At 42.5% G+C, this 24,618-nt stretch overlaps 1 protein-coding gene across 2 annotated transcripts in view; it reads right to left on the bottom strand.

Moving 5' to 3' along the window:
* Positions 1-24,618, bottom strand: part of ADARB2 (adenosine deaminase RNA specific B2 (inactive)) — a 314,861-nt gene that overhangs the window by 80,942 nt on the left and 209,301 nt on the right. For both annotated transcript variants that reach the window (XR_008576089.1, XM_054818308.1), the window contains exon 3: positions 21,846-22,753. Coding sequence is in view for 1 of the 2 variants with exons in the window: in XM_054818308.1 (XP_054674283.1) it covers positions 21,846-22,753 (908 nt within the window). In the remaining variant the exon portion in view is untranslated. The remainder of the gene's footprint in view (positions 1-21,845; positions 22,754-24,618) is intronic.

Genomic DNA, 24,618 nt, shown 5'->3' with positions numbered 1-24,618 from the left:
ATAAGGACATGAGAAGGGAACATCTATGGTGCTGGCTCCAGATGATAGACCTAGTGTTGGGCAGAGACACGACCTGCCACACAGTGAGACAAGGTCAGTGCGTACACTGGAAAATGTGACCATCCCTGCCATCAACCAGGAGACATTTTGCAAATGGATGAATATCGTGGGTTAGTAGGAGGACTACTCGCTAGCGAGATGAATGCAAGTCCTGTCTTTGGATCAGGTGCTGGATAAGGAGGGACCGCATGTTACAGGAATTAAGCTCATTTCCTTCAGTGACTTTTCAGCTTTATCCCAATTTCAGAATCTACCCAGAGGTCCCCACCACCACCCACGGGTGGAATACACGAGCAGAAATAGATCAGCGGCAATGAAGTCCCTGGCTCTTTTCTTTTTTTTGTGCTAGAGGAAGCTAGCTGGAAACTAGGAAATCGCTGCTGTGTATTTTTCAGAAATTACAAAATTTCAGCACTCTGACCTAAAACCGCCCTATAGTGCTTTTTGTGGATATAAGGAAAAACTTCCCACCATATCTGCAAGATTAATAAGAATGAAAAATCACAAAGTCCGAGGTAAGTGATAGATACGTGGGGTAAATAGGTGGATGGAGGCAAAGGCTTTTTTTGGTGAGTGATGCTACAAAACCCCGAAGCATCTAAGACTGCCCAACTTTTCTGATTTTAATGTAAATGCTTACTAGAACCCTCCTTTTGCCTTGCTCAGAGGAGTGCTTACTTGAGCAGCAGAAGGGACTACTGTGCCAACTCCAAAGTGATCAAAGATGCTCATAATCCCAGTTTGGACATCCTAATTGCGCAGGCAAGCGAGTGCAGACGTGCTGAATAAAACAAGCTTGGCAGTGGTTGGGAAATGGCCCTGCTCTGCTGCACAGTCGCCTCTCAGGTCTGAAGGCACATCCCACCACATATCTCCTACCCCTTCCTGCGGCGCTGGGCATGCACCACGGCTGGGTGAGTGCGAAGCATCCTGGGTGTCACGGCCAGCGTTTCCGATGCCTCCCAGCAAGCTATACATCATCAAATATCGATAGGGTTCCAGTAGGCTGCCACTCCTGACATTTGATGTATAGCTTCAGGTGCTCTCATTTTAATTCTAAGGAGTCAATGAAGGATCAAAGGAAATGTCGTATTTATCCCGTGCGGGGTGCAGCGTGACACGTCTGGAACCAGCGAGGGAGGAACTACAGGGCTACATAATTCCCACCGGCTCTTTCCTTGGCGTCACCCGGTTAAGAGGACGAAGGCCAGGCTTTTAGTCAGCAAGTGAATACTGTCGCCTGCCCTCCAACATTTCAAATATTTATCGTGTTAAATATCAACTTGGAGAATATTGCGTTCGTTTAAGCTTTTCACGTTCCAATGATTTTTTATTATTTCCATCGACCAAAATAAATGAAGAAAATGTTTCAGACTACACATGAAAGCATGTAAAAATCAATAACTGGTTTTTAAAAGATCTAGAATGTCTTGAATACATTCATTTTTCAAACATTTTTCTCTGATCTTTAAATAGCTTTTCTTGGAGCATAACATTTTTTGAAAAGTCGAATACAGAGCATTAAGGGTATAATTACCATTTTAATTATAACTCAATCATCCTATCTACTTTGCATAGAAATTACAGCTTTTATGTCAGGATTTTGGGTACTCACAAACATTCAGGAGTAATTAATGCTAGAGATTTTCACTGTATATGAACTTTACTTTGTAGCACTTATTTCAACTGGGCTTCATTCAAAAAGTGTAAATATAATGATTTTTATGTTCACAATTTTCAAGAAAAAATCCTTCTCCATAAATGTCTGTAAAGCTAAGACAAAAAAAGATCAAAACCTGACAATCTTGAAAACAAAATGTATTTTCCTCCCTCTTCAAATGTGATCCATCCATCTAAATATGGCCAGATCAAATTCCAGGGACAGTAATGAAAAAATTCCCACTAATCAGTATCTGACCAGACTCATGGAGCATTTCTGATAATTTTGCAAATATTTCTGGAAAATATTTAAGATTCAAAATCTTATTTCTAGACCCTTTTAGCATTTATTTTTCTTGCTTGAGGGGTCTTTTTATTAAAAAAGCTATTTTTAGAGATTTAGAGTGATTTTTTGACTGTACACTGTTTTGTTAATCTATTCTGTCAGTACTCGGCTTAAAACAGGTAGATCTGCTCATCTGCATTACTGATCTGCCGCTGATCTTCTAATAAAAAAAGCCACCTTGCAGTCTTTGGAGTACTGGAGATACCTGAGGTTTTGTATTGTATTTATACAGTAAAGTTTCTGGAATATTTATTCACTATGAAAAATTAGGCACTTTTCTAAATAAATTAAGTCATTCATCTGAATGTGTTGACTCTAATCTATGCAGAGCTATAGTAATTTCCTACTACATGTTAGCAAAACCTCAACTTCAAACTGAGATCTAGTTTCTTTGCTACAGGAATGAAAGAGCAATACTAGAAAGCATCCGAAATAATTCATTTTTATCTTTATGTCACTCTACTGTAAATTTTAAAAGGGCTAGGCTCAGTCCTCAAGGTGCATTAAAAAATATTTTTCCCCAAACAAGCCCGGACTGCAAATGAACCCTGATCTCAAGATTCATGTGGAAAACAGCATTTATAGTGAAAATACTAAGTCAGCATAAACAATAATGGTGCTGTAATGATGCTGAGGATTGGACTGGTTCTTTCAGTCTGTTTCTTATAGAAGGCAAAAAAAAAAAAAAAAAAGAGGTGGATATCCTTACCTAAAGAAAAATGACCACAGAGCAAGTAATAATTCTTATGTTCTGTTTTGGTAATACCTTCAATTTAACAACTGTCTGTGAAAAGGAGTTTCTCACAATGAGTTATTTAGTCACGATGCCATCGAGGGTATAACTGTCATTCTGAAGGGAACATCCATGCTATGATTTGCTGTCAGTCTGTTGTACACTGTAAGTCCATTCATTTTTTCCCTTAACAGGTGAAGATAATGCTGTGATACACAGTAAAAGATAAATGATAAAAACAATTCTTTAAGAAAAAAAATAGACACAAGGGGTTTGGCAGGAAAATATGATAAAATGTTCCATTCTCCTTTTTAAAGTACTATAATAAAACATGTCTGAAGTGAAGTACAGATAACATAAACAGCAGAGCATGGGTCTGCAATCCCAGCATGATATTGCATAAGGAGCAATCATAAAGCATTCCCACCGCAGCTGCCTGTCACACATTATTAACAAGAGTGTTTAGGACTATTAAATAATTGTGCTAAAAGGACACGATCAACTTACAAAAAAGGTGTTGTATTTGTATTAGTTGTATTTGACTTGACAGAATTATGAGTTATTTCAAGCCCAAAGATTTTAAAGCCAGAAGGGACTGTTTTGATCTTCTCATCCAGCTTCCAGCACAGCACTGACCAGGAAAGTGTTGCAACGGCTTTTCCTGAAATTAGCTCAGTAACTTGCAACTCAGAGGAAAACCAAATGGAAAATACCCTGCTCTATCCTGCCTCTGCTCGTGGCAACTGGTAGAGGTTCCTGAAGACCGGGAGAGAGAAAATGTCACTCCTATCTTCAAGAAAGGCAAGAAGGAAGACACTGGGAACTACAGGCCTGACAACCTCACCTCCATCCCTGGAAAAGTGGTGGACAAAATACCCCTGGAAAGCATTTCCAAACACATGAGGGGCAAGGAGACGGGGGAGCAACCTGCATTGATTTATGAAGAGGAAATTGTGCTTGAGCAACCTGATAGCCTTCTACAATGAGGTGACATGCTTAGTGGATGAGGGGAGACCAGTGGATGTTGTTTACCTTGGCTTTAGTAAAGCCTTTGACACCGCCTCCCATAACATCATCATAGACAAACTGACAACATATGGATTAGATAAGTGGACAGTGAGGTGGACTGAAAACTGGCTGAACGACTGGGACCAGAGGGTTGTGCACAGTGGCACAAAGTCCAGTTGTAGGCATGTCACTAGTGGTGTACCCCAGGGCTCAACGTTGGGTTCAGTACTATCAACATCTTCATAAATGATCTGGATGGTGGGGCAGAGTGTACCCTCAGCAAGTTTGCTGATGATACAACACTGGGAGAAGTGGCTGATATGCCAAAAGGGTCATGCTGCCATCCAGAGGGACCTTGACAGGCTGGAGAAATGGGTTGACAGGAACCTCATGAAGGAGAACTGCCAAATTCTGCACCTGGGGAGCAACAACACCATGTACCCAGACAGGCTGGGGGCCAACCACCTTCAAAGCAGATTTGCTGAGAAGGACCTTGGGGTCTTGGTGGACAACAAGCTGACTTGTGAGTCGGCAATGTGACTTCATGGCAAAGAATGCCAACAGCATTCCGGACTGCATTAGAAAAAGCATTGCCAGCAGGTTTAGGAAGGCGATCCTTTCCCTCTGCTCAGCACTGGTGAGGCACATCTGGGGTGCTGGGTCCAGTGCTGGGCTCACCAGTACAAGAGAGATATGGACATACTGGAGTGAGTCCCACAAAGGACCACTAAGATGACTAAGAGACTGAAACATCTTTCATACGAGGACAAACTTCAAGAGCTGGGCTTGTCCAGCCTGGAGAAGAGAAGGCTCAGGGGTATCTCATCAATCGGTGTAAATACCTGATGGGAATGAAGGCAATCGAGCCAGACTCTTCTCAGTAGTACCCAGTGACAGGACAAGAGGCAATGGGCACAAATTAAAATACAAGAAATACAAGAAAAGATTTTTTTTCTTTTTTTTTTTTTTTTTTTTTTTTTTCCTGTGAGGATGGTCAAACACCAGAACAGGCTGCCCAGAGAAGTTGTGGAGTCTCCATCTGTGGACATATTCAAAACACAAATGGACGTGGGCCAGGACAACCTGCTGTAACTGATCCTGCTTGAGCAGGGGCTGGACTAGATGAGATCCAGAGATTCCTTAACTGTTCTGTGATTCTATTTATCAAAACCTTTTATGATCAGCTTCACACTTTCAACAAATTCCATAATTAGTGATCTTCTTTTTTTTTTTTTTAATTTGAATCTTTCAACAGCAATCAGGGAGAAAAGAAAGCTAAAATAAATAAAATAATCACAAGCTGTGGCAGCAAAATGCAAAGTGCTGTATTTAGCACTATGCTTAGTTCCTTGCCTACGTTTCCAGTTGACAATATCCCTTTAAACTACAAAAGAAAAATTAGCCAATGACACAGCCAGTTATTTTTTTGTCACCCTCTCTTTAGGCCACTTGGAGATACCTGCATTGACTTTAAAAAGCCATTATAAGCAATTTAAACTCCAAATTGATTCTGACACATACATTCAGGTCTTCCTTATATGACCTTTCAATGGTTCTTGATTCGATCTGAGAACAAGCATCACCCTATAAACAGAGGAGATAATTATGCTTTATTGATTAGCCCCTCAAGGTATGAATGGAAACCGCAGCTATTTGAAACAGCCATCAATGTGGTTTCTGAATTGTAGTATCTCAGTCTTTTCCTTTCCAAACAGTCCCTAAACGTGGTCCTCTGACGTGGAACCCGGACCCAACAAAATTTTGCCAAAACAAAATCAGGTTGCTAAGATTGAAGTGGCTCAGGTGGATCTGGACTGGCAACATAATGGTGAATTTTTTATAGCTTGGTGGGCCCATGACATGTTAGGTCATCAAGGAAGGGATGCAACATATAGATGGGCTCACGATCAAGGGATGGACTTAACCCCTTCAATGAAAACCAGTATGTCGATGTAGATTCATAAATAGTAACCCACATTAAAGGGTTACCCACTGTTGAGACCCCTGCAGCTGCTTGCTCATTCCCTCCCAGCCGGATGGGGGAGAGAATCAGGAGTGTAAAAGTGAGAAAACTCATGGGTTGAGGTAAAGGCAGTTTAATGGGTCTATTATTAATACATTAACTCTGAACATCCCCCCTTCTTCCTTCTTCCTGCAGCTGTTATTGTTGAGCACATCATATGGTATGGAATATCCCTTTGGTCAGTTTGGGTCAGCTGTCCCAGCTGTGTCCCCCTCAACCTCTTGTGCACCCCCAGCTACTCGCTGGTGGGGTGATGTGAGAAGCAAAGAAGTCCCTGATACTGTGTAAGCACTGCTCAGCAGTAGCTAAAACATCAGTGTGTTATCAAGACTGTTTTGGCCACAAATCCAAAACCTAACACCACATGAGCTGCTATGAAGAAAATTAACTCCATCCCATCCAAAACCAGTACACCCACTTACTTTTCTCCTACCACTGGCTCAGTCATCTCTTGAAATATTGCGTACAAACCCCTTACAGACTGCCCCCTTTCTCTGACAAACTGCAAACCCCTTCACAGCTTCCAAATACAACAAATGCTCCTGTTTAATCCAGTATCAACATTGATTGGCCTCAGTTTTGCTAAGTAAGGGTTTTAGCACCTGCCCCATCTATCCTGTAATAAAAGTACCATAGTAGACTCATCACCAGACATCTGACTTACTACATTTCCAGTTTACAGCTGAACCTCTAATCAACCACTTCTCAACCTTCTGCGTTTTGCTAGTTAGGCCCCTCAGAAATCAGAACCAGGTATGTTAGAAAAAAAGGAGAATTTAACAATTCCATATCTGAGTTTATCTTACAATTTGAGAGAAGGAGAAATAGCTTCGTTAGGATTACTAATGGTGCCTTGAACTGGCAACACACTGCATTGAAAAACAATGAAATTGTTCACAGCTGCTACTGGAATGCACTTAAACTCAGATGATCAATTTTGGGTTACCACCATAGGTACAAATACAACAAATGATGCTTTTTTCATGCCTGCTCCCTTGGCCCCACCAATCAAGCTGCCCTTGTATTTGCCCTTTCCAGTCTTGTCCCAGACCAACACATGGGCTCAGCCCCTCCATCCACAGGGAACCCATTAGAGTTCATTTCCTCTTTTTTAGTAGGACTGTGTCCCAGTGGTTACTGCAGTGTCATCCATTACTTTGTTCTGTACAGTATAAAGAAAGAAGAAGCCCACAGATCTCATAAAAGAGAAAAAAATTCTATATGAAAAAAACTAATTAGTACAGTGAAGTCCTCCTCTTTCTTGTATTCTGTATTCCCACTCTGACAGCTAATTGATGCTAGAGGACCCATGTATGTGTTACAGAAACAGGCCTTCTGGATGCAGTCTACCACTCTACAGAAAGTATGAGATGTCCATGGCAGCTGGGCTACCCCAAGAGAAAATGCAGAGACTTCATGCCTCTGTAGTGGGATGCCTCTGCAATCCCATCTACACCGTGTTTGCAGCAAACTCCATTACTCCTCTTCCAACCTTCTCAGGGCTGGTATGGGAGGAGGAAGCTGCCAAGACATGGCAGGAGGAGCTTTTGCACAAGCTCTGGGTGTGCACACGCCACAGGAGCCAGGTCAGCGCCGCTGTGGGCTCCTGTGCCCAGCACAGGTGCAGCTTGGTGGTGCCAAACCTGCGGTACCCTCCAAGTCTGGGACAACGTTGTACTGCCAGCAAAAGGATTCCTGCCTGATGCTGAGGTCAGAACCAGGTGCTCCACGAGGCTGCCAGATGCCCACATTTTTACACAACTCCCACCCCACCCTGAAGAATTCCATTTTAAGTGAAAAAGAGAAGTCCAGCTGTCTCCCGAAGGGAACAAATTGAGATGCAACGTATCAAAACCTGTTTCAGGTCACAGCCACAGCAGTATCATAATTACACCAATTCAATTCATTGTGTAGGCTTTAAGAAATTGATAACATGTGGCCACAGGGAATCACTTACTAAGTCCAAGACTCTTCTTACACCCTGTGTAACTCTGTAGGCTCAAATAGGCTCATACCTTTAAAAAAGACGATGCACAGGCCCCTTGTGTTAAGAAGAGAAGAAATAGGACCAAATGGAGACACCAGTATGTCTTGGTATGTTTTGGTATGTCTTGTCAAGGTCTGCTGGCTGCTGCCTTGGGGGTAACTGCATTGCCCCCTGTGCAGGACTAGCTTGGGCTGCTTTTGCTTCTACAAAGTCCCCATTTTTATATTGTATAGATAGAGACTGAGTGTCTTGAGATATCTGCTGCTGTCAAATATAGTTGAACAGTCTCAAGGGTCACTAGGAACAGCAGAAAGCTGATCACAGAAAGCTAATTTTATTAGGAAAGCCATCTGAAAACATGCACAGAAATCTGTTCTGCAGAAATATTCACATCACATGAATGGCTGCTACCCTGGAGGGAGATAAAAGGATGGGCAAACTTCTCTGACTGCTTCATTGGCCCTTCTAGCTTCTGCACTGCAGCAGCAGCAAAAAAAGTACTGAAAGAGAACAAAAATGTTTAGCCAATAGCTCCATACCCTACATGAACCACAGAGTTCCCATGTATTTCATTAAAGATATTATAGAATCATAGTATCATAGAATAGTTTGGGTTGGAAGACACCTTTAGAGGTCATCTAGTCCAACCCCCCCCTGCAATGACAAGGGACATCTTATTGTCAGTATCTGTCAAGGAGCCTAGCTTTGGACTCACAGGGAAAATGGTCCCTCTGCAACTGTTTGTAATTGTTTTGAAGGCTTTTTGTTCATGAAATACAAGATAAAAAAAACATGAACAATTTGTTACACCCAGAATTACCCCAGTAACTAAATGCATGAAAAGGCTGAGTGATATACAGGGCGTATTTCCCCCAGTGATAAAGTAAGAATGACCTCTATGACTTCATTTAGGTTCCACCTCTTCTGAGTTACGAGCTGTTCTTCACTCATAAGGTATATCCCATATCTCACTCACACTCTCAGTGGACCACAAAACTCCCTTCCAGAAAAAATTATGCTTCCCTCAGTCTGTGGAGGATTACCCATGTCAGGCGAAGTTATATTATTGTCTTTAGTGCTGCTAGGAATTACTTTCAGGATGTTTCAGCTCATTACCTCAAGTCTTCATCAGCTATTTTCCAAGCGTGGTAACCTTTGTGATGCAGGTACTGTATATATCTACAGTATTGATTCTGCTTCTCCTGCTACATTACATGCAATACATGTAAACAGACAAGAGTGCTTTGCTACCAGCTAGCAAGGTGCAAAATGGTAGCGGATCTTGCAGCTACAAAACGCAGATAAAAGCTTGAAGTAATCAGCTGAACTGTCATGGAACTAATTCCATGATATAGTGGAAGCAATTATTTGCACTTATATGTCTGATTGTAAAATATAATCAGTGCTAAACCAATCCTGTTAGTGTTGTCAAGGACACATTTAGCTCCAAATGCTCCCCTTCTAATCAGTAACCAGTTATTAATTAATTAGTTAGTGATCCTGTTGTTTTTCATACATGTGTATTATTATTGCACTTGATTTTGTGCCTCTGTACAAATCGCTGTTAATTTGCTGCAAGTGCAATTGTGTTAATGCGCTCTAAGGCAAGCGATTATCACAAGGACGGGGCACCTAACATTTGACCTAAAATTTTACTCAATTGTTCTCACAGCTGCTTTTTTACTTCCAGCTCCAGCCTGCTCCTGCCTGGATGAGGCGTGCCAGGGGAGAGGAGACCATTCCTAATAACAGGAGTGTCGGAATGGGGAAATGGAAACCAGCAACAGGACAAGCAGAGCCAGGAAAGGGAATTAAGGCTGAGCGCTTTGGAAGCCACGTGTGAGCCTGTGCTGCAGGAGACCATGGCACGGGAGTGGGAGCTGGCCGTGCGTGGGGCACGGCAGACCTGCCCGCTCCCTGCCTGCAGCGGGGCGTGCGGAGCCGGCAGCTGCCTGACACCGCCGGAGCAAAAAGGCAGCTCGTAAAGCAGATAGGAAGTAAGCAGAATATACGGCAAATTGAGGGTGTCTCACAGCTCTTGCTTGCCTGCTGTGCTACAGGGGAAGATGTAGTCCCCTTTTTCTTTTTAGGTTCCAGCTTTGCAAAATCTTCAATTTTAATGGTGGGGGTGAGACTGCCCGTAGAGAGCAACGTGTTTGTTAACAGTTAACACAGAAGAAATCCTCTGTCCTCCTAGTATTAGTGATGCTTAGTTATGTTTACTAAATAATGTATTTTTCAGTAGATTTTTCTTCTAGTCTGAAAACATTCAGCAGGAACAGATATCAACTATGTCAAGAGAGAAACAAATACTAGTAGAAAACAGACTTTATCTGAATTGCATTTAATAGGGGCCAGAAGCACTGAACTAAAGATATTCACCTGAAGTAGTTCAGTCAGATAGCGCTAAACTTTTTACTGTGCTTATTTAAATAGAGAGGCCTGAACTGGAGATTAGGTATTTATCAGCTGCATGATGGAATGAGAAACAGCTGCAACATATTTCAGGATAACTTTGATATTTTATTCGCTATAAATCCACAGGTTCAAATTCTGCTCTGGTTTATGCCTGTGGGAATACGGAATAAAGGCATTAGCTTCCCACATTGTTTTGTGGCTTCATGCCCACATATATCAGAGCAACTTCAGTTTATATTGGTTCAGTTATTCACCTTAATTTCCCAAGCACAAAAAGGACTTTTAATATTTGTAACGCTAGAGAGTATATATGCAAAGAAATAAGCTCCCAGAACACAGTATGTGGCACGGGTAGCAAAACACAGCTCCCATCAAAGCGCTTCCCTACGCGTACCTCTGCAAGGATTTCACTTCAGGACTGTGCTATAACTCCAGCAGTTTCCCTCCCACACTTGGGGATTTTGCCTGATTTTCACCAAAGGTGTCATTTCTGCCCCTCACCTTGAAAAACTGTTCCCAGGTCCTTGGTGGAGTGGTTTCTATATTTTAAGCTTCTAGTCCCGACCCCACCACGCTCCCCTCGCATCTGCAGCTGAGAGCAGCCCTGCTCCACACACCAGATACTACTGCCTAGGAAAGGCAAACTGCCCGTGCTGATCTCCCCGCCGGCACCTCATGTTTCGAAAGGGAGAAGAAAAAAAAAAAAAGGGCTGCTAACCACTACAGTACGAGTGTTTAATTTGCTCAGATCAATTTCTGTCAAAGGTAGCCTGGAAGCCATTCTTCCCCCCGCCCCAGCTTGTCTTTGCAATGTTTCTTTCTCTCCCGCTACTCAATTCAGCCTCATTGGCATTTTTCTGGTGAGCTGTTGTTATCGAGGGTTCCCCAACAGATCCCTCGGATTTGCACAAGTTGCTCCCACTCTGCCATGGGGAAGCTTTGCTCAGACATCTGCTTGATTTCAGCTCATTTCCATGGCAAGGATGTTAGTCTGCCTGTAAGGACTTTCTAGTTTGGCTTCTTTGCTTGATTTTTGATATATAAAGGAGACTGAACTTTTTTTCCCCCTTTTTGAGTGAGGGAGGGCTTAAGATGTCTCTAAGTTCACAAATGTCCAAGAAAAGATGCAGGCACAAATGTAATTTTCTGAAAATTACACAGGCTCCTGCCTATTCATAAAGAGAAAGATTTCAAAATATCTACATCAAAGACTAGTAAATCTGAAAGTCATGTTACTTTCTTTTTTCATGCATACAGGATTTAAAAGGAAAATTTATGCACTGTAGCTTGCCAGTGTTTTGGGGAATGCTATTTATTTCTTTCCTTCAGTGTTCTCCAGAATGTGGTGACAGCAGCAGCTTCATCCCTCTTGTACTTTGATTTCCCTCAAAGTCGAAATGTAAAACATGCAGCTGAAGGTTCTTGCCCTGGAAAAGCAGAGGGCATCTCCTATCAGTAGGATTATTATGATTGTGACCAAAAATATCCTACGCTAAAGAAAAAAAAGAAGGGAAAAAATAATTTCTACTTGAGGGTTCATATGGCAATATTTTATGGTTTTGTTTTTCAGAACTTTTGGTGAATTTGAGTAAAATATAATCAGCTTATTTAGCAAATAAAAAAAATTTAGATGTCTTGCTGTCTTCTCTACTTAGTAGCCAGCACCTAGTGGAAGGGCAAATACAATCCACAGACTCCTCTAGCCATGCTGAGATCCTTGCCACAGTAAATGTTGATGGTTTAGGCCATGCCTAAGCCATCAGAGACCCAGACAGATGTGTATGAATTATGATCAGCAGGAATGAGCTACAGGACTGAAGAAGGTGTATTTTTGAAGAAGAGAAGCACAAAATGTGCAAAGATATCTTTGTGTTAAGAACTCATGCTTGCTGATCTGGTAATGTCCATGTAACTCTATACCATGTTTCTCTACGCTAAGATGAACTTCCGAGTGAGACCCTCAAGTCATCAAGCACCAAAGACATGCTCCGGGAGAGCAGGACTGTGACCAGAAGTCAGTACTGGAAAGTCACAGCAGCCAGCCTGCACTAATAATACAATGTTAGTTCCCTCTGTGGATGGAAGAAAAAATCCCGAGTGGCCTTTAGCTGAGCACTAAAGGGAAAACATGCAACGCTACAAAAGGCAGCAAAATATGACAGGGTTTTAATGTGTTGCCAGTCCTGGCTGGGAACAGCAAAACCCTTGAGCTGAGCTGCAAGCCCAATGGTCTGTATGATCCACAGGAATGTATGCACTGGGGCTTTTTTGTTTTTCTTGGTTGGGAGCTGATAACTACTTTTAGCATCTCTGAAGGTGTTTTCTAGAATGGGCACCTTCATGGGTCATTCCTCTTCTCTCCATGTTATCATGTTATGAGCCGCTATAAGCATGACTATAGGACACTATTTTGGGTGAATCATGTTGCTATTCCAAAAGTGGTGCAACTGCTAACTTTTGGCCCAGAGAACAGTTTTAACAGCTATGTGATCTGTTTCCAGTTTCGTCTGAATTGGTGATATTCAGACACAAAAGCTTCAGCGTGGTTCTGATTTGTATCTTCTGGTTCGCATCAGCCAAATCATCTGCCCCTCATTGCTGCCACAACCATGAGCCTTCAAGGAGCCTGACTTTATGCCCGTTGTGTTATCAACCACTGCTCCCTCTTATTTTCTAGCTCAGCTTTTTCGGCTGCTGCACATTGATGGTTTGTGGAGGGTTTCTGTGTAACTGGATCAGGTTTAAACAAGCATGTTCAATTTCTGCACCTCTCTTGGACACTGTTTCTCTGCAATGACCAGGACAACCAAGCCCTAACAGTTTATTTGTGGTGCAGTTATGAACTAATGTCCATATAATGAGTGTACAAGGGTCATTAGGCACTGAGGGTTAGAATGACTTGTGTGTGTAGCAAGGAAAAGGGAATAAAAGAGCGTGCTGGAGTAATGAGTTTATTCTCCAATATCCCTGAGAGGATTATTCCTTAAAAGTATAGGGCGGAGTTGATTTGGATAGAAACTAATTATCCAACAAGAAATGAAGCCAGTGTTGCCAACTTCACCCTCCCCACAAGACCTTGGAGACTCACATTATTCCTTGTGTTTAACCTAATAAAGCAATGACCCACATAGAAGGGAAAGGAGTTGATTATAATTATTTCTGTGAGTAATAGTGCCCAGTTCATAGAAGATGGCCTAAAAATAGGAACTCAACAATGAAATGACATGAACAGAAGAATCTAGAAATCAGGCGATGCTTAGGCTTTTTCTCTGAACAACCCAAAACATGTTTATTTTGTTCATTTGACTATGTTTGTTCAGGAAATCTTCTCTTTCCACCTTTCATTTTTAAAGGTGAACTGGATAAAGAAGAGCGAGAAGAAACAGCACACAGGGAATTTATAGAGCAAATCAGTGTGGCTTCAGTAGCATGGGCTCATTTGGGTGACATCTCAGTGTAGCACTGATTTTAAGGTACCATTGTCAGAATTCGGGACTGATTACATGGCTGGTGTCTGCAGCAGATGTGATGACAAGTAGGTTAAGAGCAATCACGCTTAGGTGCTTTCATATCAAATGTCTACTCCAGTTTGGAAGACAGTAGGAAATAATGGTTAGCTTGCTTGGAAGTAAACTCTGACTTATCAATTAGAAAACTAGGAAGGATGAAAAAGCAACATGAATTTGTCGAAAGACAATATTGAAGTATTTAAGGTGGAGGAGGAAAGGTTTATGGATGAATTAATATTTTATGTTTCTTAGAATTCAGTCTAAGAAGCTGATGGGTATCATGAGACGTAGACAATATTGATTGTTTTCATTGAATAAAACTTTGTGATGAAAGGAGGTGGATAATTTACCCACTTTCCCAGTGAATATGCATATTTATCTCCCATTTCTATTTCTCAGGAGTTTTGAAAAATACTTTATCTTAACAGAAGATGCATGTGAAAAAAGGAAAAAAACACCTTGCTCTGATAAATTTTGCTCCCATTAGAGATCCAAACTCACTTGTAAGATGTTCATATAAAGAAAGAACTAAATGAACAACAAAGGATTTTACTCTCTCAAAGAACATGAGCCAATTCTCTAGTTTTGTTTGATTGTATAAATGTCTCAACACATAAATCATATTATACACCCATTATATCAACAAGTCTAAAGACTGCTCTGTTCATTAATTCTCAACAATCCTAAGATTAAGCCCTCAATATACTCCACCTATTGAATTTTATGACATGCATACTATTTTGTGTGTGTGTGTGTGCATGTATATAATCCTTTCACACTGCAGTATGCATAAGCAGTTTAGCTGAGATAAAGGGGCAGGAGAAATGTTGGTTTTCTCCAAAATTACTATACAAATGCACTATTTAAAGGCTAAGAGATGCAATAAAATAAACCGGACAAAGATGTTCCCCGTTATTCAGCAGGAAGGGAGCGGTGCTGCGTGTGACAGTGGGCTGCTTAGCAGCATCGCTGGGGAAACTGCAGGCTCTGAGCTGCCGCCTTTCCAAGGTGCGCTGGCATTTTGTGTTATTAGTCTTCCCCTCGCAGCGCGATGATCTGCCTGCCACACGGTTGGCACAAGGACCACAAGAGGGAGGTAGTCATCGTAAAATAAATGGTAGGAGCTTGCTTCTGATACTCTGCACATAGAAGGAAAAATCTGTTTGAATAATTAAGGCTTCCTAGATGTGACTACAGATAAAAATAGATAAAGAACGCGGTTTTGGCATGACTGTAACACTCCGGCTCAAACCGAGAAGGCTTTGCATGGAACTCGACCAAAGAAGAATTCACTCTGGGCACTTGTATTACAGCTCCATTTAGCGGAGCAGAACGATCATGGCTTGTATTAAGTAGATAATAATGAAGCATCATAAACAATGTCAGGATGCAAGTCCAGGATGAAGCGGGAGCTTTAACGAGGGCCAGCTTGCCGGGAGCTTTTTGACGTGTCCCTAGCTCACTTACAAAGCCAGAAAGCAACAAAGGCGACTCTGACAGCTGCGAGAGTGTCTGATTTAGAAGGAAGTTTTATGTGTGGATGACACCAGACTGGGATTCAGCTTTCATGTACTAACTAGCTCTGCTGCTTGCCGGAGCCCTAATCATTCTGCACAAACTGTCTCACCATAATGGGTTGCACAAATAATAATTCTTCACAAATCAGATCCACACCATCAGCTTCCTGGATAGGCAAGGCTGGTTCATCGTGGTAAATAGCAGAAGTCAGCAGAGTCCACGCTGTGTCTCACTAGCCATGGTTAATAAGCAATCTAGGCTCTGAAAGGGAGAGAGAAATCAAATGCTGGTTCTGTGGATGTATGGATGGTATGAAGTATTTGCAACTACGCTAAAAGAGCAGCCAGCAGACAAGTCAGATGGCTAAATCAGACTCACCCCACTCTAAATGCACTGTAATCACAGTGGACGCTTCAGAGTCTTTATAAAGGAAAATTAAGTATTTTTATTTTTCCTTTTTTTCAGAGGAAGAAGGGGCTTGGGTTGCTTATAATCTTAAATTACATAAGCATATGTACTCCTGAGAAAAATGCCTTTCAGCCTTAAAGATTTTTTCCTTGAAGATATTAAAATTATTTTTTCATTTCTGTAAATGAAGATCAGCCATTCATTAACAAATTACCATCATTATTACAGTGCTCCTAAGTATTATTAATTCGGTGAGTGGTATACTTAGACTTTAACATCTCCGTCGGAAGAGTTTGGTTTAGCATACCTAATGCTCTGACAGCACTGAGCACGATCTATATAAAGTAGGACTTAAAGGCAAGTGCAGGGGAATCTTTTCCTGGAGTTTGCTGGAGTTATCTATGGCCGGGAGGGAGCAGGGAGTTACAGGCTAGCAATGAGGAGCAAAAGAGAGACGTATAGAGGGTGGAGATGGATGCACCTACTCAGACACTTCTTCCTCCAGCAGATAGCTGGAGCATTATTGTAGCCCAGCTGATGCAAAGTAATATGCTATTTTGCAGTGATGTCTGGTTTTCATGTGCAAACCCCTTAATGTGTCTACACGTATATGCTGATGCTGTAAGAGCAAGCGACTGGTGCCCTTTCTACCCTGTTAATTTGTTTCCCGTGATTCCATGTAGGTAGCCCTTCTGCATCTCCCTTTGATCTTTCATAGATTATATACATTAAAACACGGTAATTTCTTCATGTAAGACTCAAGCTGTAATCCCTCTGGGCAATAATCACCTTTATTGTGGACTTCTATGAGGGGTAAGGGGGTGGTCCTGGTTCCTCAACTGTGAGCCTAGAAGCGACTGCAATCTTATTAGCAGCCAGGATAATAATAACAGTATCCAGTGCACTAATGCTGTGCCTCTAAATTGGTTCTTTTGCCATTGTTTTGCTTAAGAAACTGTAATCCTATAAATGTCTCGACTGCCCGTTGCTCTGATTATAAAAAGCCACTTTCCCCACCTACAGAGTCAGAAATAGGTGGTTGAAAATCCAACATGATTTGTATTGCCGAGGCATGTCTCCAGTGCCCATCATTTCCCTTTCTTGCATCTCCCTGTCAGGAGCTACACACATACCTATCAGCTGCTTCTCTTTGTGCAGGAGCAAGCAGAGACCGTCATAAAGAAATGTACCTGGTCACTTGATCAGAAAAAGCTCCTCACATAAACACGCTAAGAACAACTTCTCAAAGCTCAATGCCAGCTCCACGTGCTGTCCCTCTTTGCACCAGCGTCAAATCTATCACTGCCAACCTCAGCCCCAGCTTAATTGCGACACAGGTGAGAGGGCACGGTTGCAGGGAAGTTGGCAAATGAGGATAGTTAGAGAAATAAAGTGAAGGAGGCAGGAACAATTGAAATGGCATGACAATGAACCAGTTTTACAACACAGAGAAACAGGCTTCTGGAGGGAAGTGGATGAGAGGCGCGAGGTACGGTGGTTGTTCTTCCCATGACATCGCTCATCAAGGTGACACTGACGTTACCTGGCAGGAATCCTTCACCTGCTCCAGTAAAGAATCAGTGCAATGGGGATACTCAGATGGCTTTGGCCTGCAAATGAAGCTTTTGGCAAATAGGGGGTTTAGCTGGATTCAAATGGTTAGCCTTATTTGCCAAAGGGAAAAAAACCCTACTTCTTTTTGATGATGGACACAAAACAAAATGAGGTTTCATTTAAATAAATAAACTGACAGCTACTGCTCTGGAGGCTCTGGATGTGAACCAGCGACAGCAGTGTTAAGCCATTTCAAAGCAGAGTGAATGCGATTTTCACACCTATTCTTTTTTAATTTAGGTCCATTTGAAACCCAAGCACCCCTCTTTTACTAATTTGTTATGGCAATATTAATTAATGGGTTTGCTCTACAGCAGTAAGAACGCTGTTCAGACTGAGTGAGATAGATTAGAAGGACTACAAGATTAGAAAAACAGTCTGTAAACTGGTCAGATGCAGTTGAGGGTCACCTTGATCTCCTGAAATGAGCACAGTGCACTTGGAAAGCCTGGGAGCGTGTGGACGGATATCTACCAGTGCAGACCCTGCACGGCTGGCAGGGTCAGCGCTCCTTGGTGTTGCCTCCTATTTTGGATTACAAGAAAATTAGCTCCCAGGGCAGGGAGAAACAATTGTCAGACTTTCACAAAAGCTGATAATTGAAGAAATTGCATATTATTTGATGGACAATACGAGTTCAGACCAAGTATGCTAGGACACAAGGAGCAATATTTAGTGATTTAGAGAAGCAGCACAGTGATGTGTTGTAATTTCCATTCTCCTGACTCTATCTCTGCCATTAGTTTAGCAGATCTCCAGGCTCCTATCTTGGCTACTCTGGTCAACATGTGCCCAGCCTCAGACCATCAACAGTATTTCTCTTGCACTTCAGTGGCATAGCATAGATAAGACATTTGGTTTGAGGAAGAACAGTAGCCGGCACACTGATGGGCAAACCTTGTGACCATTTCAGCTGGTCCTTCGATTATCTCGGCTACCTCCTATTCACCCTATACATGGGCAAGAGTTCGGGTCCTCCAGCCATCATCGTACCTGCATGAGAATCACAGAACTGGATCAAAGTACTGTTGAGGGCTGTAAAGAAGCCACAATTTTATGAGATGAAAACTTTTTCCTGGTGTAAAGTGTGATGTGGTGTGGTTTTGTTTTTTTTTTTTATAATTTTGCAGTCAGCACAAACACATTGTGGAACAATCACAGGGATGAAAATCAGAAGCACAGTGATGTTCTTTTAAGAAAGCACCAGTATTGTAATATGGTCACAATTTCATGGTGGGTTTTCAGCGTTGGCAGGTGAGGGGCAGGAGAAGCAGCTGAAGCAGCAAGTTGGACTGCAGCTGCCCCAGCAAATTCATCTATTTCTGGCTCTGCTATTCTTGCATTTCTTTGTTTTGCCTGAATCAGAAGTGATCAAGGTGGGAGTATTTTACACCTATGCTCTGCATTTCTAGGCAGTTCAGGAAGCCTTCTGTGTAGGCAGCACCTATCAGGACAGACGGGAGGATATGGTGCCTCTTTTGACATTTTGCACAGAATGTCCCTTGGTCAGCAGGAAAAGTGGCTGTCAGTCTGAGGGCATGCCTGAGGGCCAGGCTGAGGGATGCCAGGTCCCCTGGGAGCCCTGATGAGCACGGCAGAAATGTCAATGGTCGGGAGGCCCAGCTTGTAAGGAGATCTGAACTTTTTTGACATCTTCTCGAACACTGTGAAACCGTAAGTTCAGCACGATTGGACTTCCAGTATTACAAGATTTTTTCCTGTTTCCAGGAGGGCTGCAATCAGGAAAAGTCAAGTTCTGGCCTCCTAACACCACTAACAACAGCAAGGGGAACAGGAACAGAGACATGCTGGAATACTTTTTGCAAAGGGCAACGACAGAGATATACTCCTGGATTCTACAAAATATTGAAAATATAGGTGAAACTGTTATAGCTGATCTCATTTGCCTACTATCAATGAATTAGCTATCTGACATCCTAACAAATATGATGAAGCACATGAAACGAGTGGATGGTTGGATAGGGCAATAGTTATTGCTTATTCTGTGAAAAAATTAGAAACCCACAATATTTCAAATTCTATCTCTAAGATGTTTGGGTTTCAGGCTGCTCTCCTGCTCTGCTTTTAAACCGTTTTGGACACAAAACAAGCTGAGCCTACTAAGTAGGAAAAGCTTTGAAAAAGTCACTTGAAATGTGTCCTTGAAAATGTGGTTCGCAGAAGATCAGGGAGATGAGAAGGAGCTGAAACAGCTTTTGGAGCAGCTGACTCTGAGCACAGCTCAGTGAGAACCACACTCTCTCCGATACGGTTACCACCCCTTCGACTGACCAAACAGCCAGAGGGGCTGACTGAAACAGCGAGTAAAGACAGTGACTTGATGAGATACAGCATAACACAGCAAGAACAAGTAAAGATGCTTCTGGATTTAATGTTTAAGCTATAGCCCAAGTGAGATCAGTGGAAATATGTCTGTTGGCTTCAGTGGAAGTTGGGTTATGACTTAGTGAGTAACACAAATTCAGGTTTTGTGTCACAGCTGCAATGTCTATTGATGAAAGCAGCTAGTAAGGAGGGCAGCAGAAATCAGTGTCAAGGCTTATCTCAATTAATGTGCTGAATGCTGGCATTAGAAGTGCCCAAGTAATCTTTTAGTTGGACAATACATAACCACTCAAAAATACTGACAGATAAAGTTCAGTGACACCTTTTCACTGACATTTATACTTCCAGAACAGCGAGAAGAAGAAGATAAGGAGGGCAGAAGACTACAGGAAGGAGAAAAGGCCATAAAAAAGGAAATATACACTGAAGAATGTGTTGCCTAGTGAACAATTTGGGACCCAGGTAAGATGTGATGTTCAGGTAAAAGATGATCGTGAAGCTAAGCAACCAGGGAATATTTCAGAGAGCTCAAGAACTGAGGCGATGATACTTGTGGTTCAGTTTCAGAACATGACAAGCCGTCAGTAGATGAACGCATGGTATTTACATGCTGAGCCACCCAGAAAAGTTCACTGGGGGCAGCGAAGCAGCCAGTAGGATGGGACTAGAGATTCCTCTTTGTATTAAATTGCTAGGTTTGCATGGAGAAGGATAGGCTTGTTCATCAAAGCCAACTACATTTACCAGAATTAATTAGGGCAGGAAATAGCATGGATTTCTCATTTAAAACTCATCTGTTCTTCAGTGGAGCACTGGGAGGATGGAACTGTCAGGTTGGCCAAGGCTTGCAAAATGCCTGCAAAACACTCTGCGAAGATCGCTGCTATTATTAAATTATTATCCTACTGGTTCATGAGTTTACAAACCAGAATTAAAAGGAAGAGGTGGAGAATTATGATGTATTTTAGAATTTCTTACATTTCTCATGTTACCTTTTTTGAAACATAGGAAGGAAATTTCTGGGTCCCCAAATGTGATTCCTGGGTCCTGCAGGCAATCGTGCCACCTAAAGCATTCATCCCCTAACAAACTCTTTGAACATCTAATGAACTTCTTTACTAATGTTAATTAGAATTGCTACTAATAATTTGCATTTATACACTACTTCAGGATCTTGAAGTGTTCTTTCATATAATATGCTCATTTTTATTACAAGCGTATTGGATTTAAATGACTTGCCTAGGGTCTCAGAGCGAGCCAGCAGCAGAATGACTCTTAGTGCTCCCAGTGCTGTGCATGAAATCCTGGACATTAACAGCCCCCTTTATAAAGGGAGCTTTGTAGCGGTAGATCACCTCCTGGTGCTGGTGCATCAAACCTTTTATGATAGTGCAAACAAATCAAGAAATTACTTGAACCCATGTAATGCTTCCCAGTGTCTGTGAATCCTGGATTCCTTTGAACTTAGAAAATTGACACAAATCTGAGTAATGCTAAGATAGCCTTTGGCATATGACCAACTATGAAATTTTGATGTGCTAAGTATGTATCTCAGATCTATAATTTCTGTATGAATATAGCAGTAATCTCTATATTTGTTCCAGGAAAACTTCAGAGCTTTCATTACCCTTTGTGCTGTTGCAGACATATTTGAAAATAAAAAAAAAAAAACCAAAAAAAAACCCAAAAAGTAAGCCTATAATTTAAAAAAATCCTTAACTTTTCTAGTGGCAGAGTTGTCTGGAGAGTTTGCTCTGACAAAGGCACATTCCTTGTCATTGCTGTCTCCTCTGAAAGGTACTGTCCTCATCAAAAATTAACTCTAAAAGGAGGATATGGGGCATCCCTTTGTTTATGGGCTCCTTTCTGCCAAGAAAGATGCAGTACCACAGAATGACCTGGTTTTTCTGCCCATATCAATGTTATCATTCTCTCTAGCAAATTGAAATGTTGGTATTTCCCCCTACATTTTGCCTTCTCATCTATGCCTTCTATGGAAAGGGCTGCAAATCGTACCCAATGATTTCATGATATGATTTTTGAGTTTTTGCCTGTGGCATCTGGCTCTTGCTATGAGAAAAGAGCTATTTTGTGGCATGGCACTTGCTATAACATCAGAGGAACTGTCTGGTAGAACAACAACAGCTACAGCAATACCAATCCCATTCATTGAAAGAGTTCCTCCAACGTGGTGATGGCTACCCAGGAGCTCTCACCTGTGGCAAATGGTGACATTTACTCCTGCTGGGAATGTGGCTGGGCAGCCGAATGTTAAAGAGGGCCTGAAGGGCTGCCTGCGCTGCTTGACCCTTGGCCAGCTTCTTGCTACGTCCTGAGCCTTCAAATGTTCTCCCATCCACTCGCACTGCCATCACAAAACTCTTGATGTGCTGCTTCTCCACCGTCTCCGACAGGCAGACGTACCGCAGGCCTGACCGCAGCTCATTTAGCAGCACCACCGGGTTCTTCTCGCTCTCCGCTTTGGATGACATCTTGTGCTTGTTTTGCTTACCGTGGCCCATTAAGTCCAGCGTATGGCAGAGTAAGCGCCCGTGTCGATAAGCAGTAGAAAGCAATTCGTTATTAACGGGGTTATAGACTGAAAAGTCCTCACTGTGCGTAGACGGTTCGAACTCCTTGAACAGAGTATCTGGAAAGTCTGCCTGATCAGAAGTAAAGTCCGTGGATGGGTTGATGCAGTTCCCCATGGCAAAGTGAGCTTGGCAGGCGTTGGGGAACTGAACGAACGACTTCAGAGCTAGCTCCGCAGCACGCATTTTGGCTTTCTTTTTTGTGGGCCCTGTGCCTTCAAATGTAAGTCCATTTACTTCCACAGCAACAGCAAAGACTGGGGCATGCACTGGACCTGTCTGAGAAACCATTTTATATTGTAAACCTGGTTTAAGTTCATGTAGCTGAACCAGAGCATTCTTTGGCGTCACTGACCAGGAGACTTTCTTCCAGATGAGTTGGAGTTTGCAGAAATGGCCATTATTGCCTTCCTCTAAGGGTCTTTTCCTCTTACTGCTAGGTGTTCCCCCTCTTGCCCTCTCATTAGAGGATATTGGATGATCCTCCAGGTTGCCAATGTTTCGATTTTCCTTTACTTCTGCACTGCTGGTACCTGTCAGTAAAGAAAGAAAAAACCTCACATTACAGTTGTCATCATAGTAGCTGACATTATGCCTAGGGCTGGCAGAACAACCAAAGAAGAAAAAAAGTCAGTGATAGATATCTTTGCTCAACCCTTTTTGGGGTTTTTCCTCACATACCTGTATAATGGTTGGTTTAATATTTATAGCACAGATTTTCTGCATGTCCTGAATGTTTACTTGTCCCTAAAGTTCTTGTATTTGTCACTAGCCTCCTGTTTTAAGACACTACATCATTCAAAGATGAAGCATAACTGATGCCATGTGACTTAAATGAACTACTGCATTCACATTGGATGATTACTAGTAAAAACTGAATAGTTTGCAAAGTTCGTTTAGGCTGAGATTTGTTCTATAATCCATGTGGGTGAATGCTTATGAACACATTATTAGAAATTAGAAATTATTCACAAATGATTCACAAGCCGAAAAATAGGCAAATGCATTGAATAATTTATTTGCAATGAATACATTGACCAGCTCTACTCACACCATAGGCTCTTGTGTTGCTAGCATCATGAATCCAGCCTAAGAAATGATTTGACAGACCTTCCTAGCATGTGAAGCAATAATTCAGTCTGGACTCATATTCCAGTTTAATAAGTGAGAGTCTTTCTGTCAAATTCAACTGCAGATACTCTTAGCTCCTGCATCAGCAACACCTAATATTGTACAAATTCTAGATAGATCTAAATGAGACTAGGAAAAGCCAGAGCACTGTGACGGGAGTAATTACTGATGTAAAAAATTATCTATGTCAAAGAAAAGCAATGGGAGAGAGCGACTGCCAGGAGCACCAGCAAGGGAATGGAGTGACAGTGGGGAGCTAGGGAGGGAGCACTCTGTTGTGGTTGAGCCAATGAATCACACGTTGCTCTGAACTATGCTTGTGCAACGCCCATGCTGCGAGGCAGTGCTCTTTGCTACAGCAGATGCATGACTGAGAATGGAGATTCATCTCACTGATGTCCCGAATGAGGCAGAAACCGTGCTGCTGTCTAAGTAAGCATCCTATAACATTTCTGTCATTTCCGATGAGTTTGTTTAAATGTATTGCATCTTTGATTCATCCTCCAGTCCTCCTGTGCGTTGCATGGGGCACAGACAAGTTGAGGAAGCAAACATGAGTGTAGCCAACCCGTCCCTGGAGCGATGCACCTGATCCCTTTCTGAGCAGAGCACTGCCTGGCTGCCTGCTGTGCTCCCGACAGCACTGCGCCTCGAGCCTCTCCCATGGTTTGCTGTTGGCAGCCACGAGCGTGCCACCTGCGCAGGCTGCAGGAGTCCCAAGCACAGAGAGGGTCCCTGTGGTCCTCAGAGGACAGAGAATGGTCCTCTCATTTTCTGCGGGGCCATGGCCATATTTCGTTTCCTCTCTACCCTGATGTACAAGCTGGCTGCAAGGATGTAAGGGCGAGCTGCCGGCTACACCTCAAGGAGCTTCTGCTGGAGTGGTGCGTCTGCTGCAGCGCAGTATTAGGCTGGGCTGACAGATGCACAGGGGCCTGCAGAGAATTATGTGGAACCAACCATCATGATTAAAAACCTCCTTTATATCCTGATGAGTTGCACTTGCATTAAATATCAAAAGACTTTTTCCCATCAGAGCAATAAGGTCTCATGCAAGTTGTTCCACATAGAGCGGCTCACCGCTTGGACGGCTCGATTGCAAGTGTGGGGGCCCATTTGCAGGACTGAGTCTTTCGGCTCCCTTTCCTGAAAACCCTCTGGCACACACTGAGCTTCCAGCCTGTGTCTGTGTCTCACCAAAGTCACTTGCAGAGCGCTGTGCTGCAGTGCTCTGCTGAGGCAGAACCTGAACTGACAAATTAAGGTT

Source organism: Grus americana, chromosome 2 (assembly GCF_028858705.1).
Source record: "Grus americana isolate bGruAme1 chromosome 2, bGruAme1.mat, whole genome shotgun sequence".
Classification (NCBI taxonomy): domain Eukaryota; kingdom Metazoa; phylum Chordata; class Aves; order Gruiformes; family Gruidae; genus Grus; species Grus americana.
The sequence above is the reverse complement of the archived record's forward strand: the minus strand, read 5'-3'. Positions and strand labels throughout refer to the sequence as shown.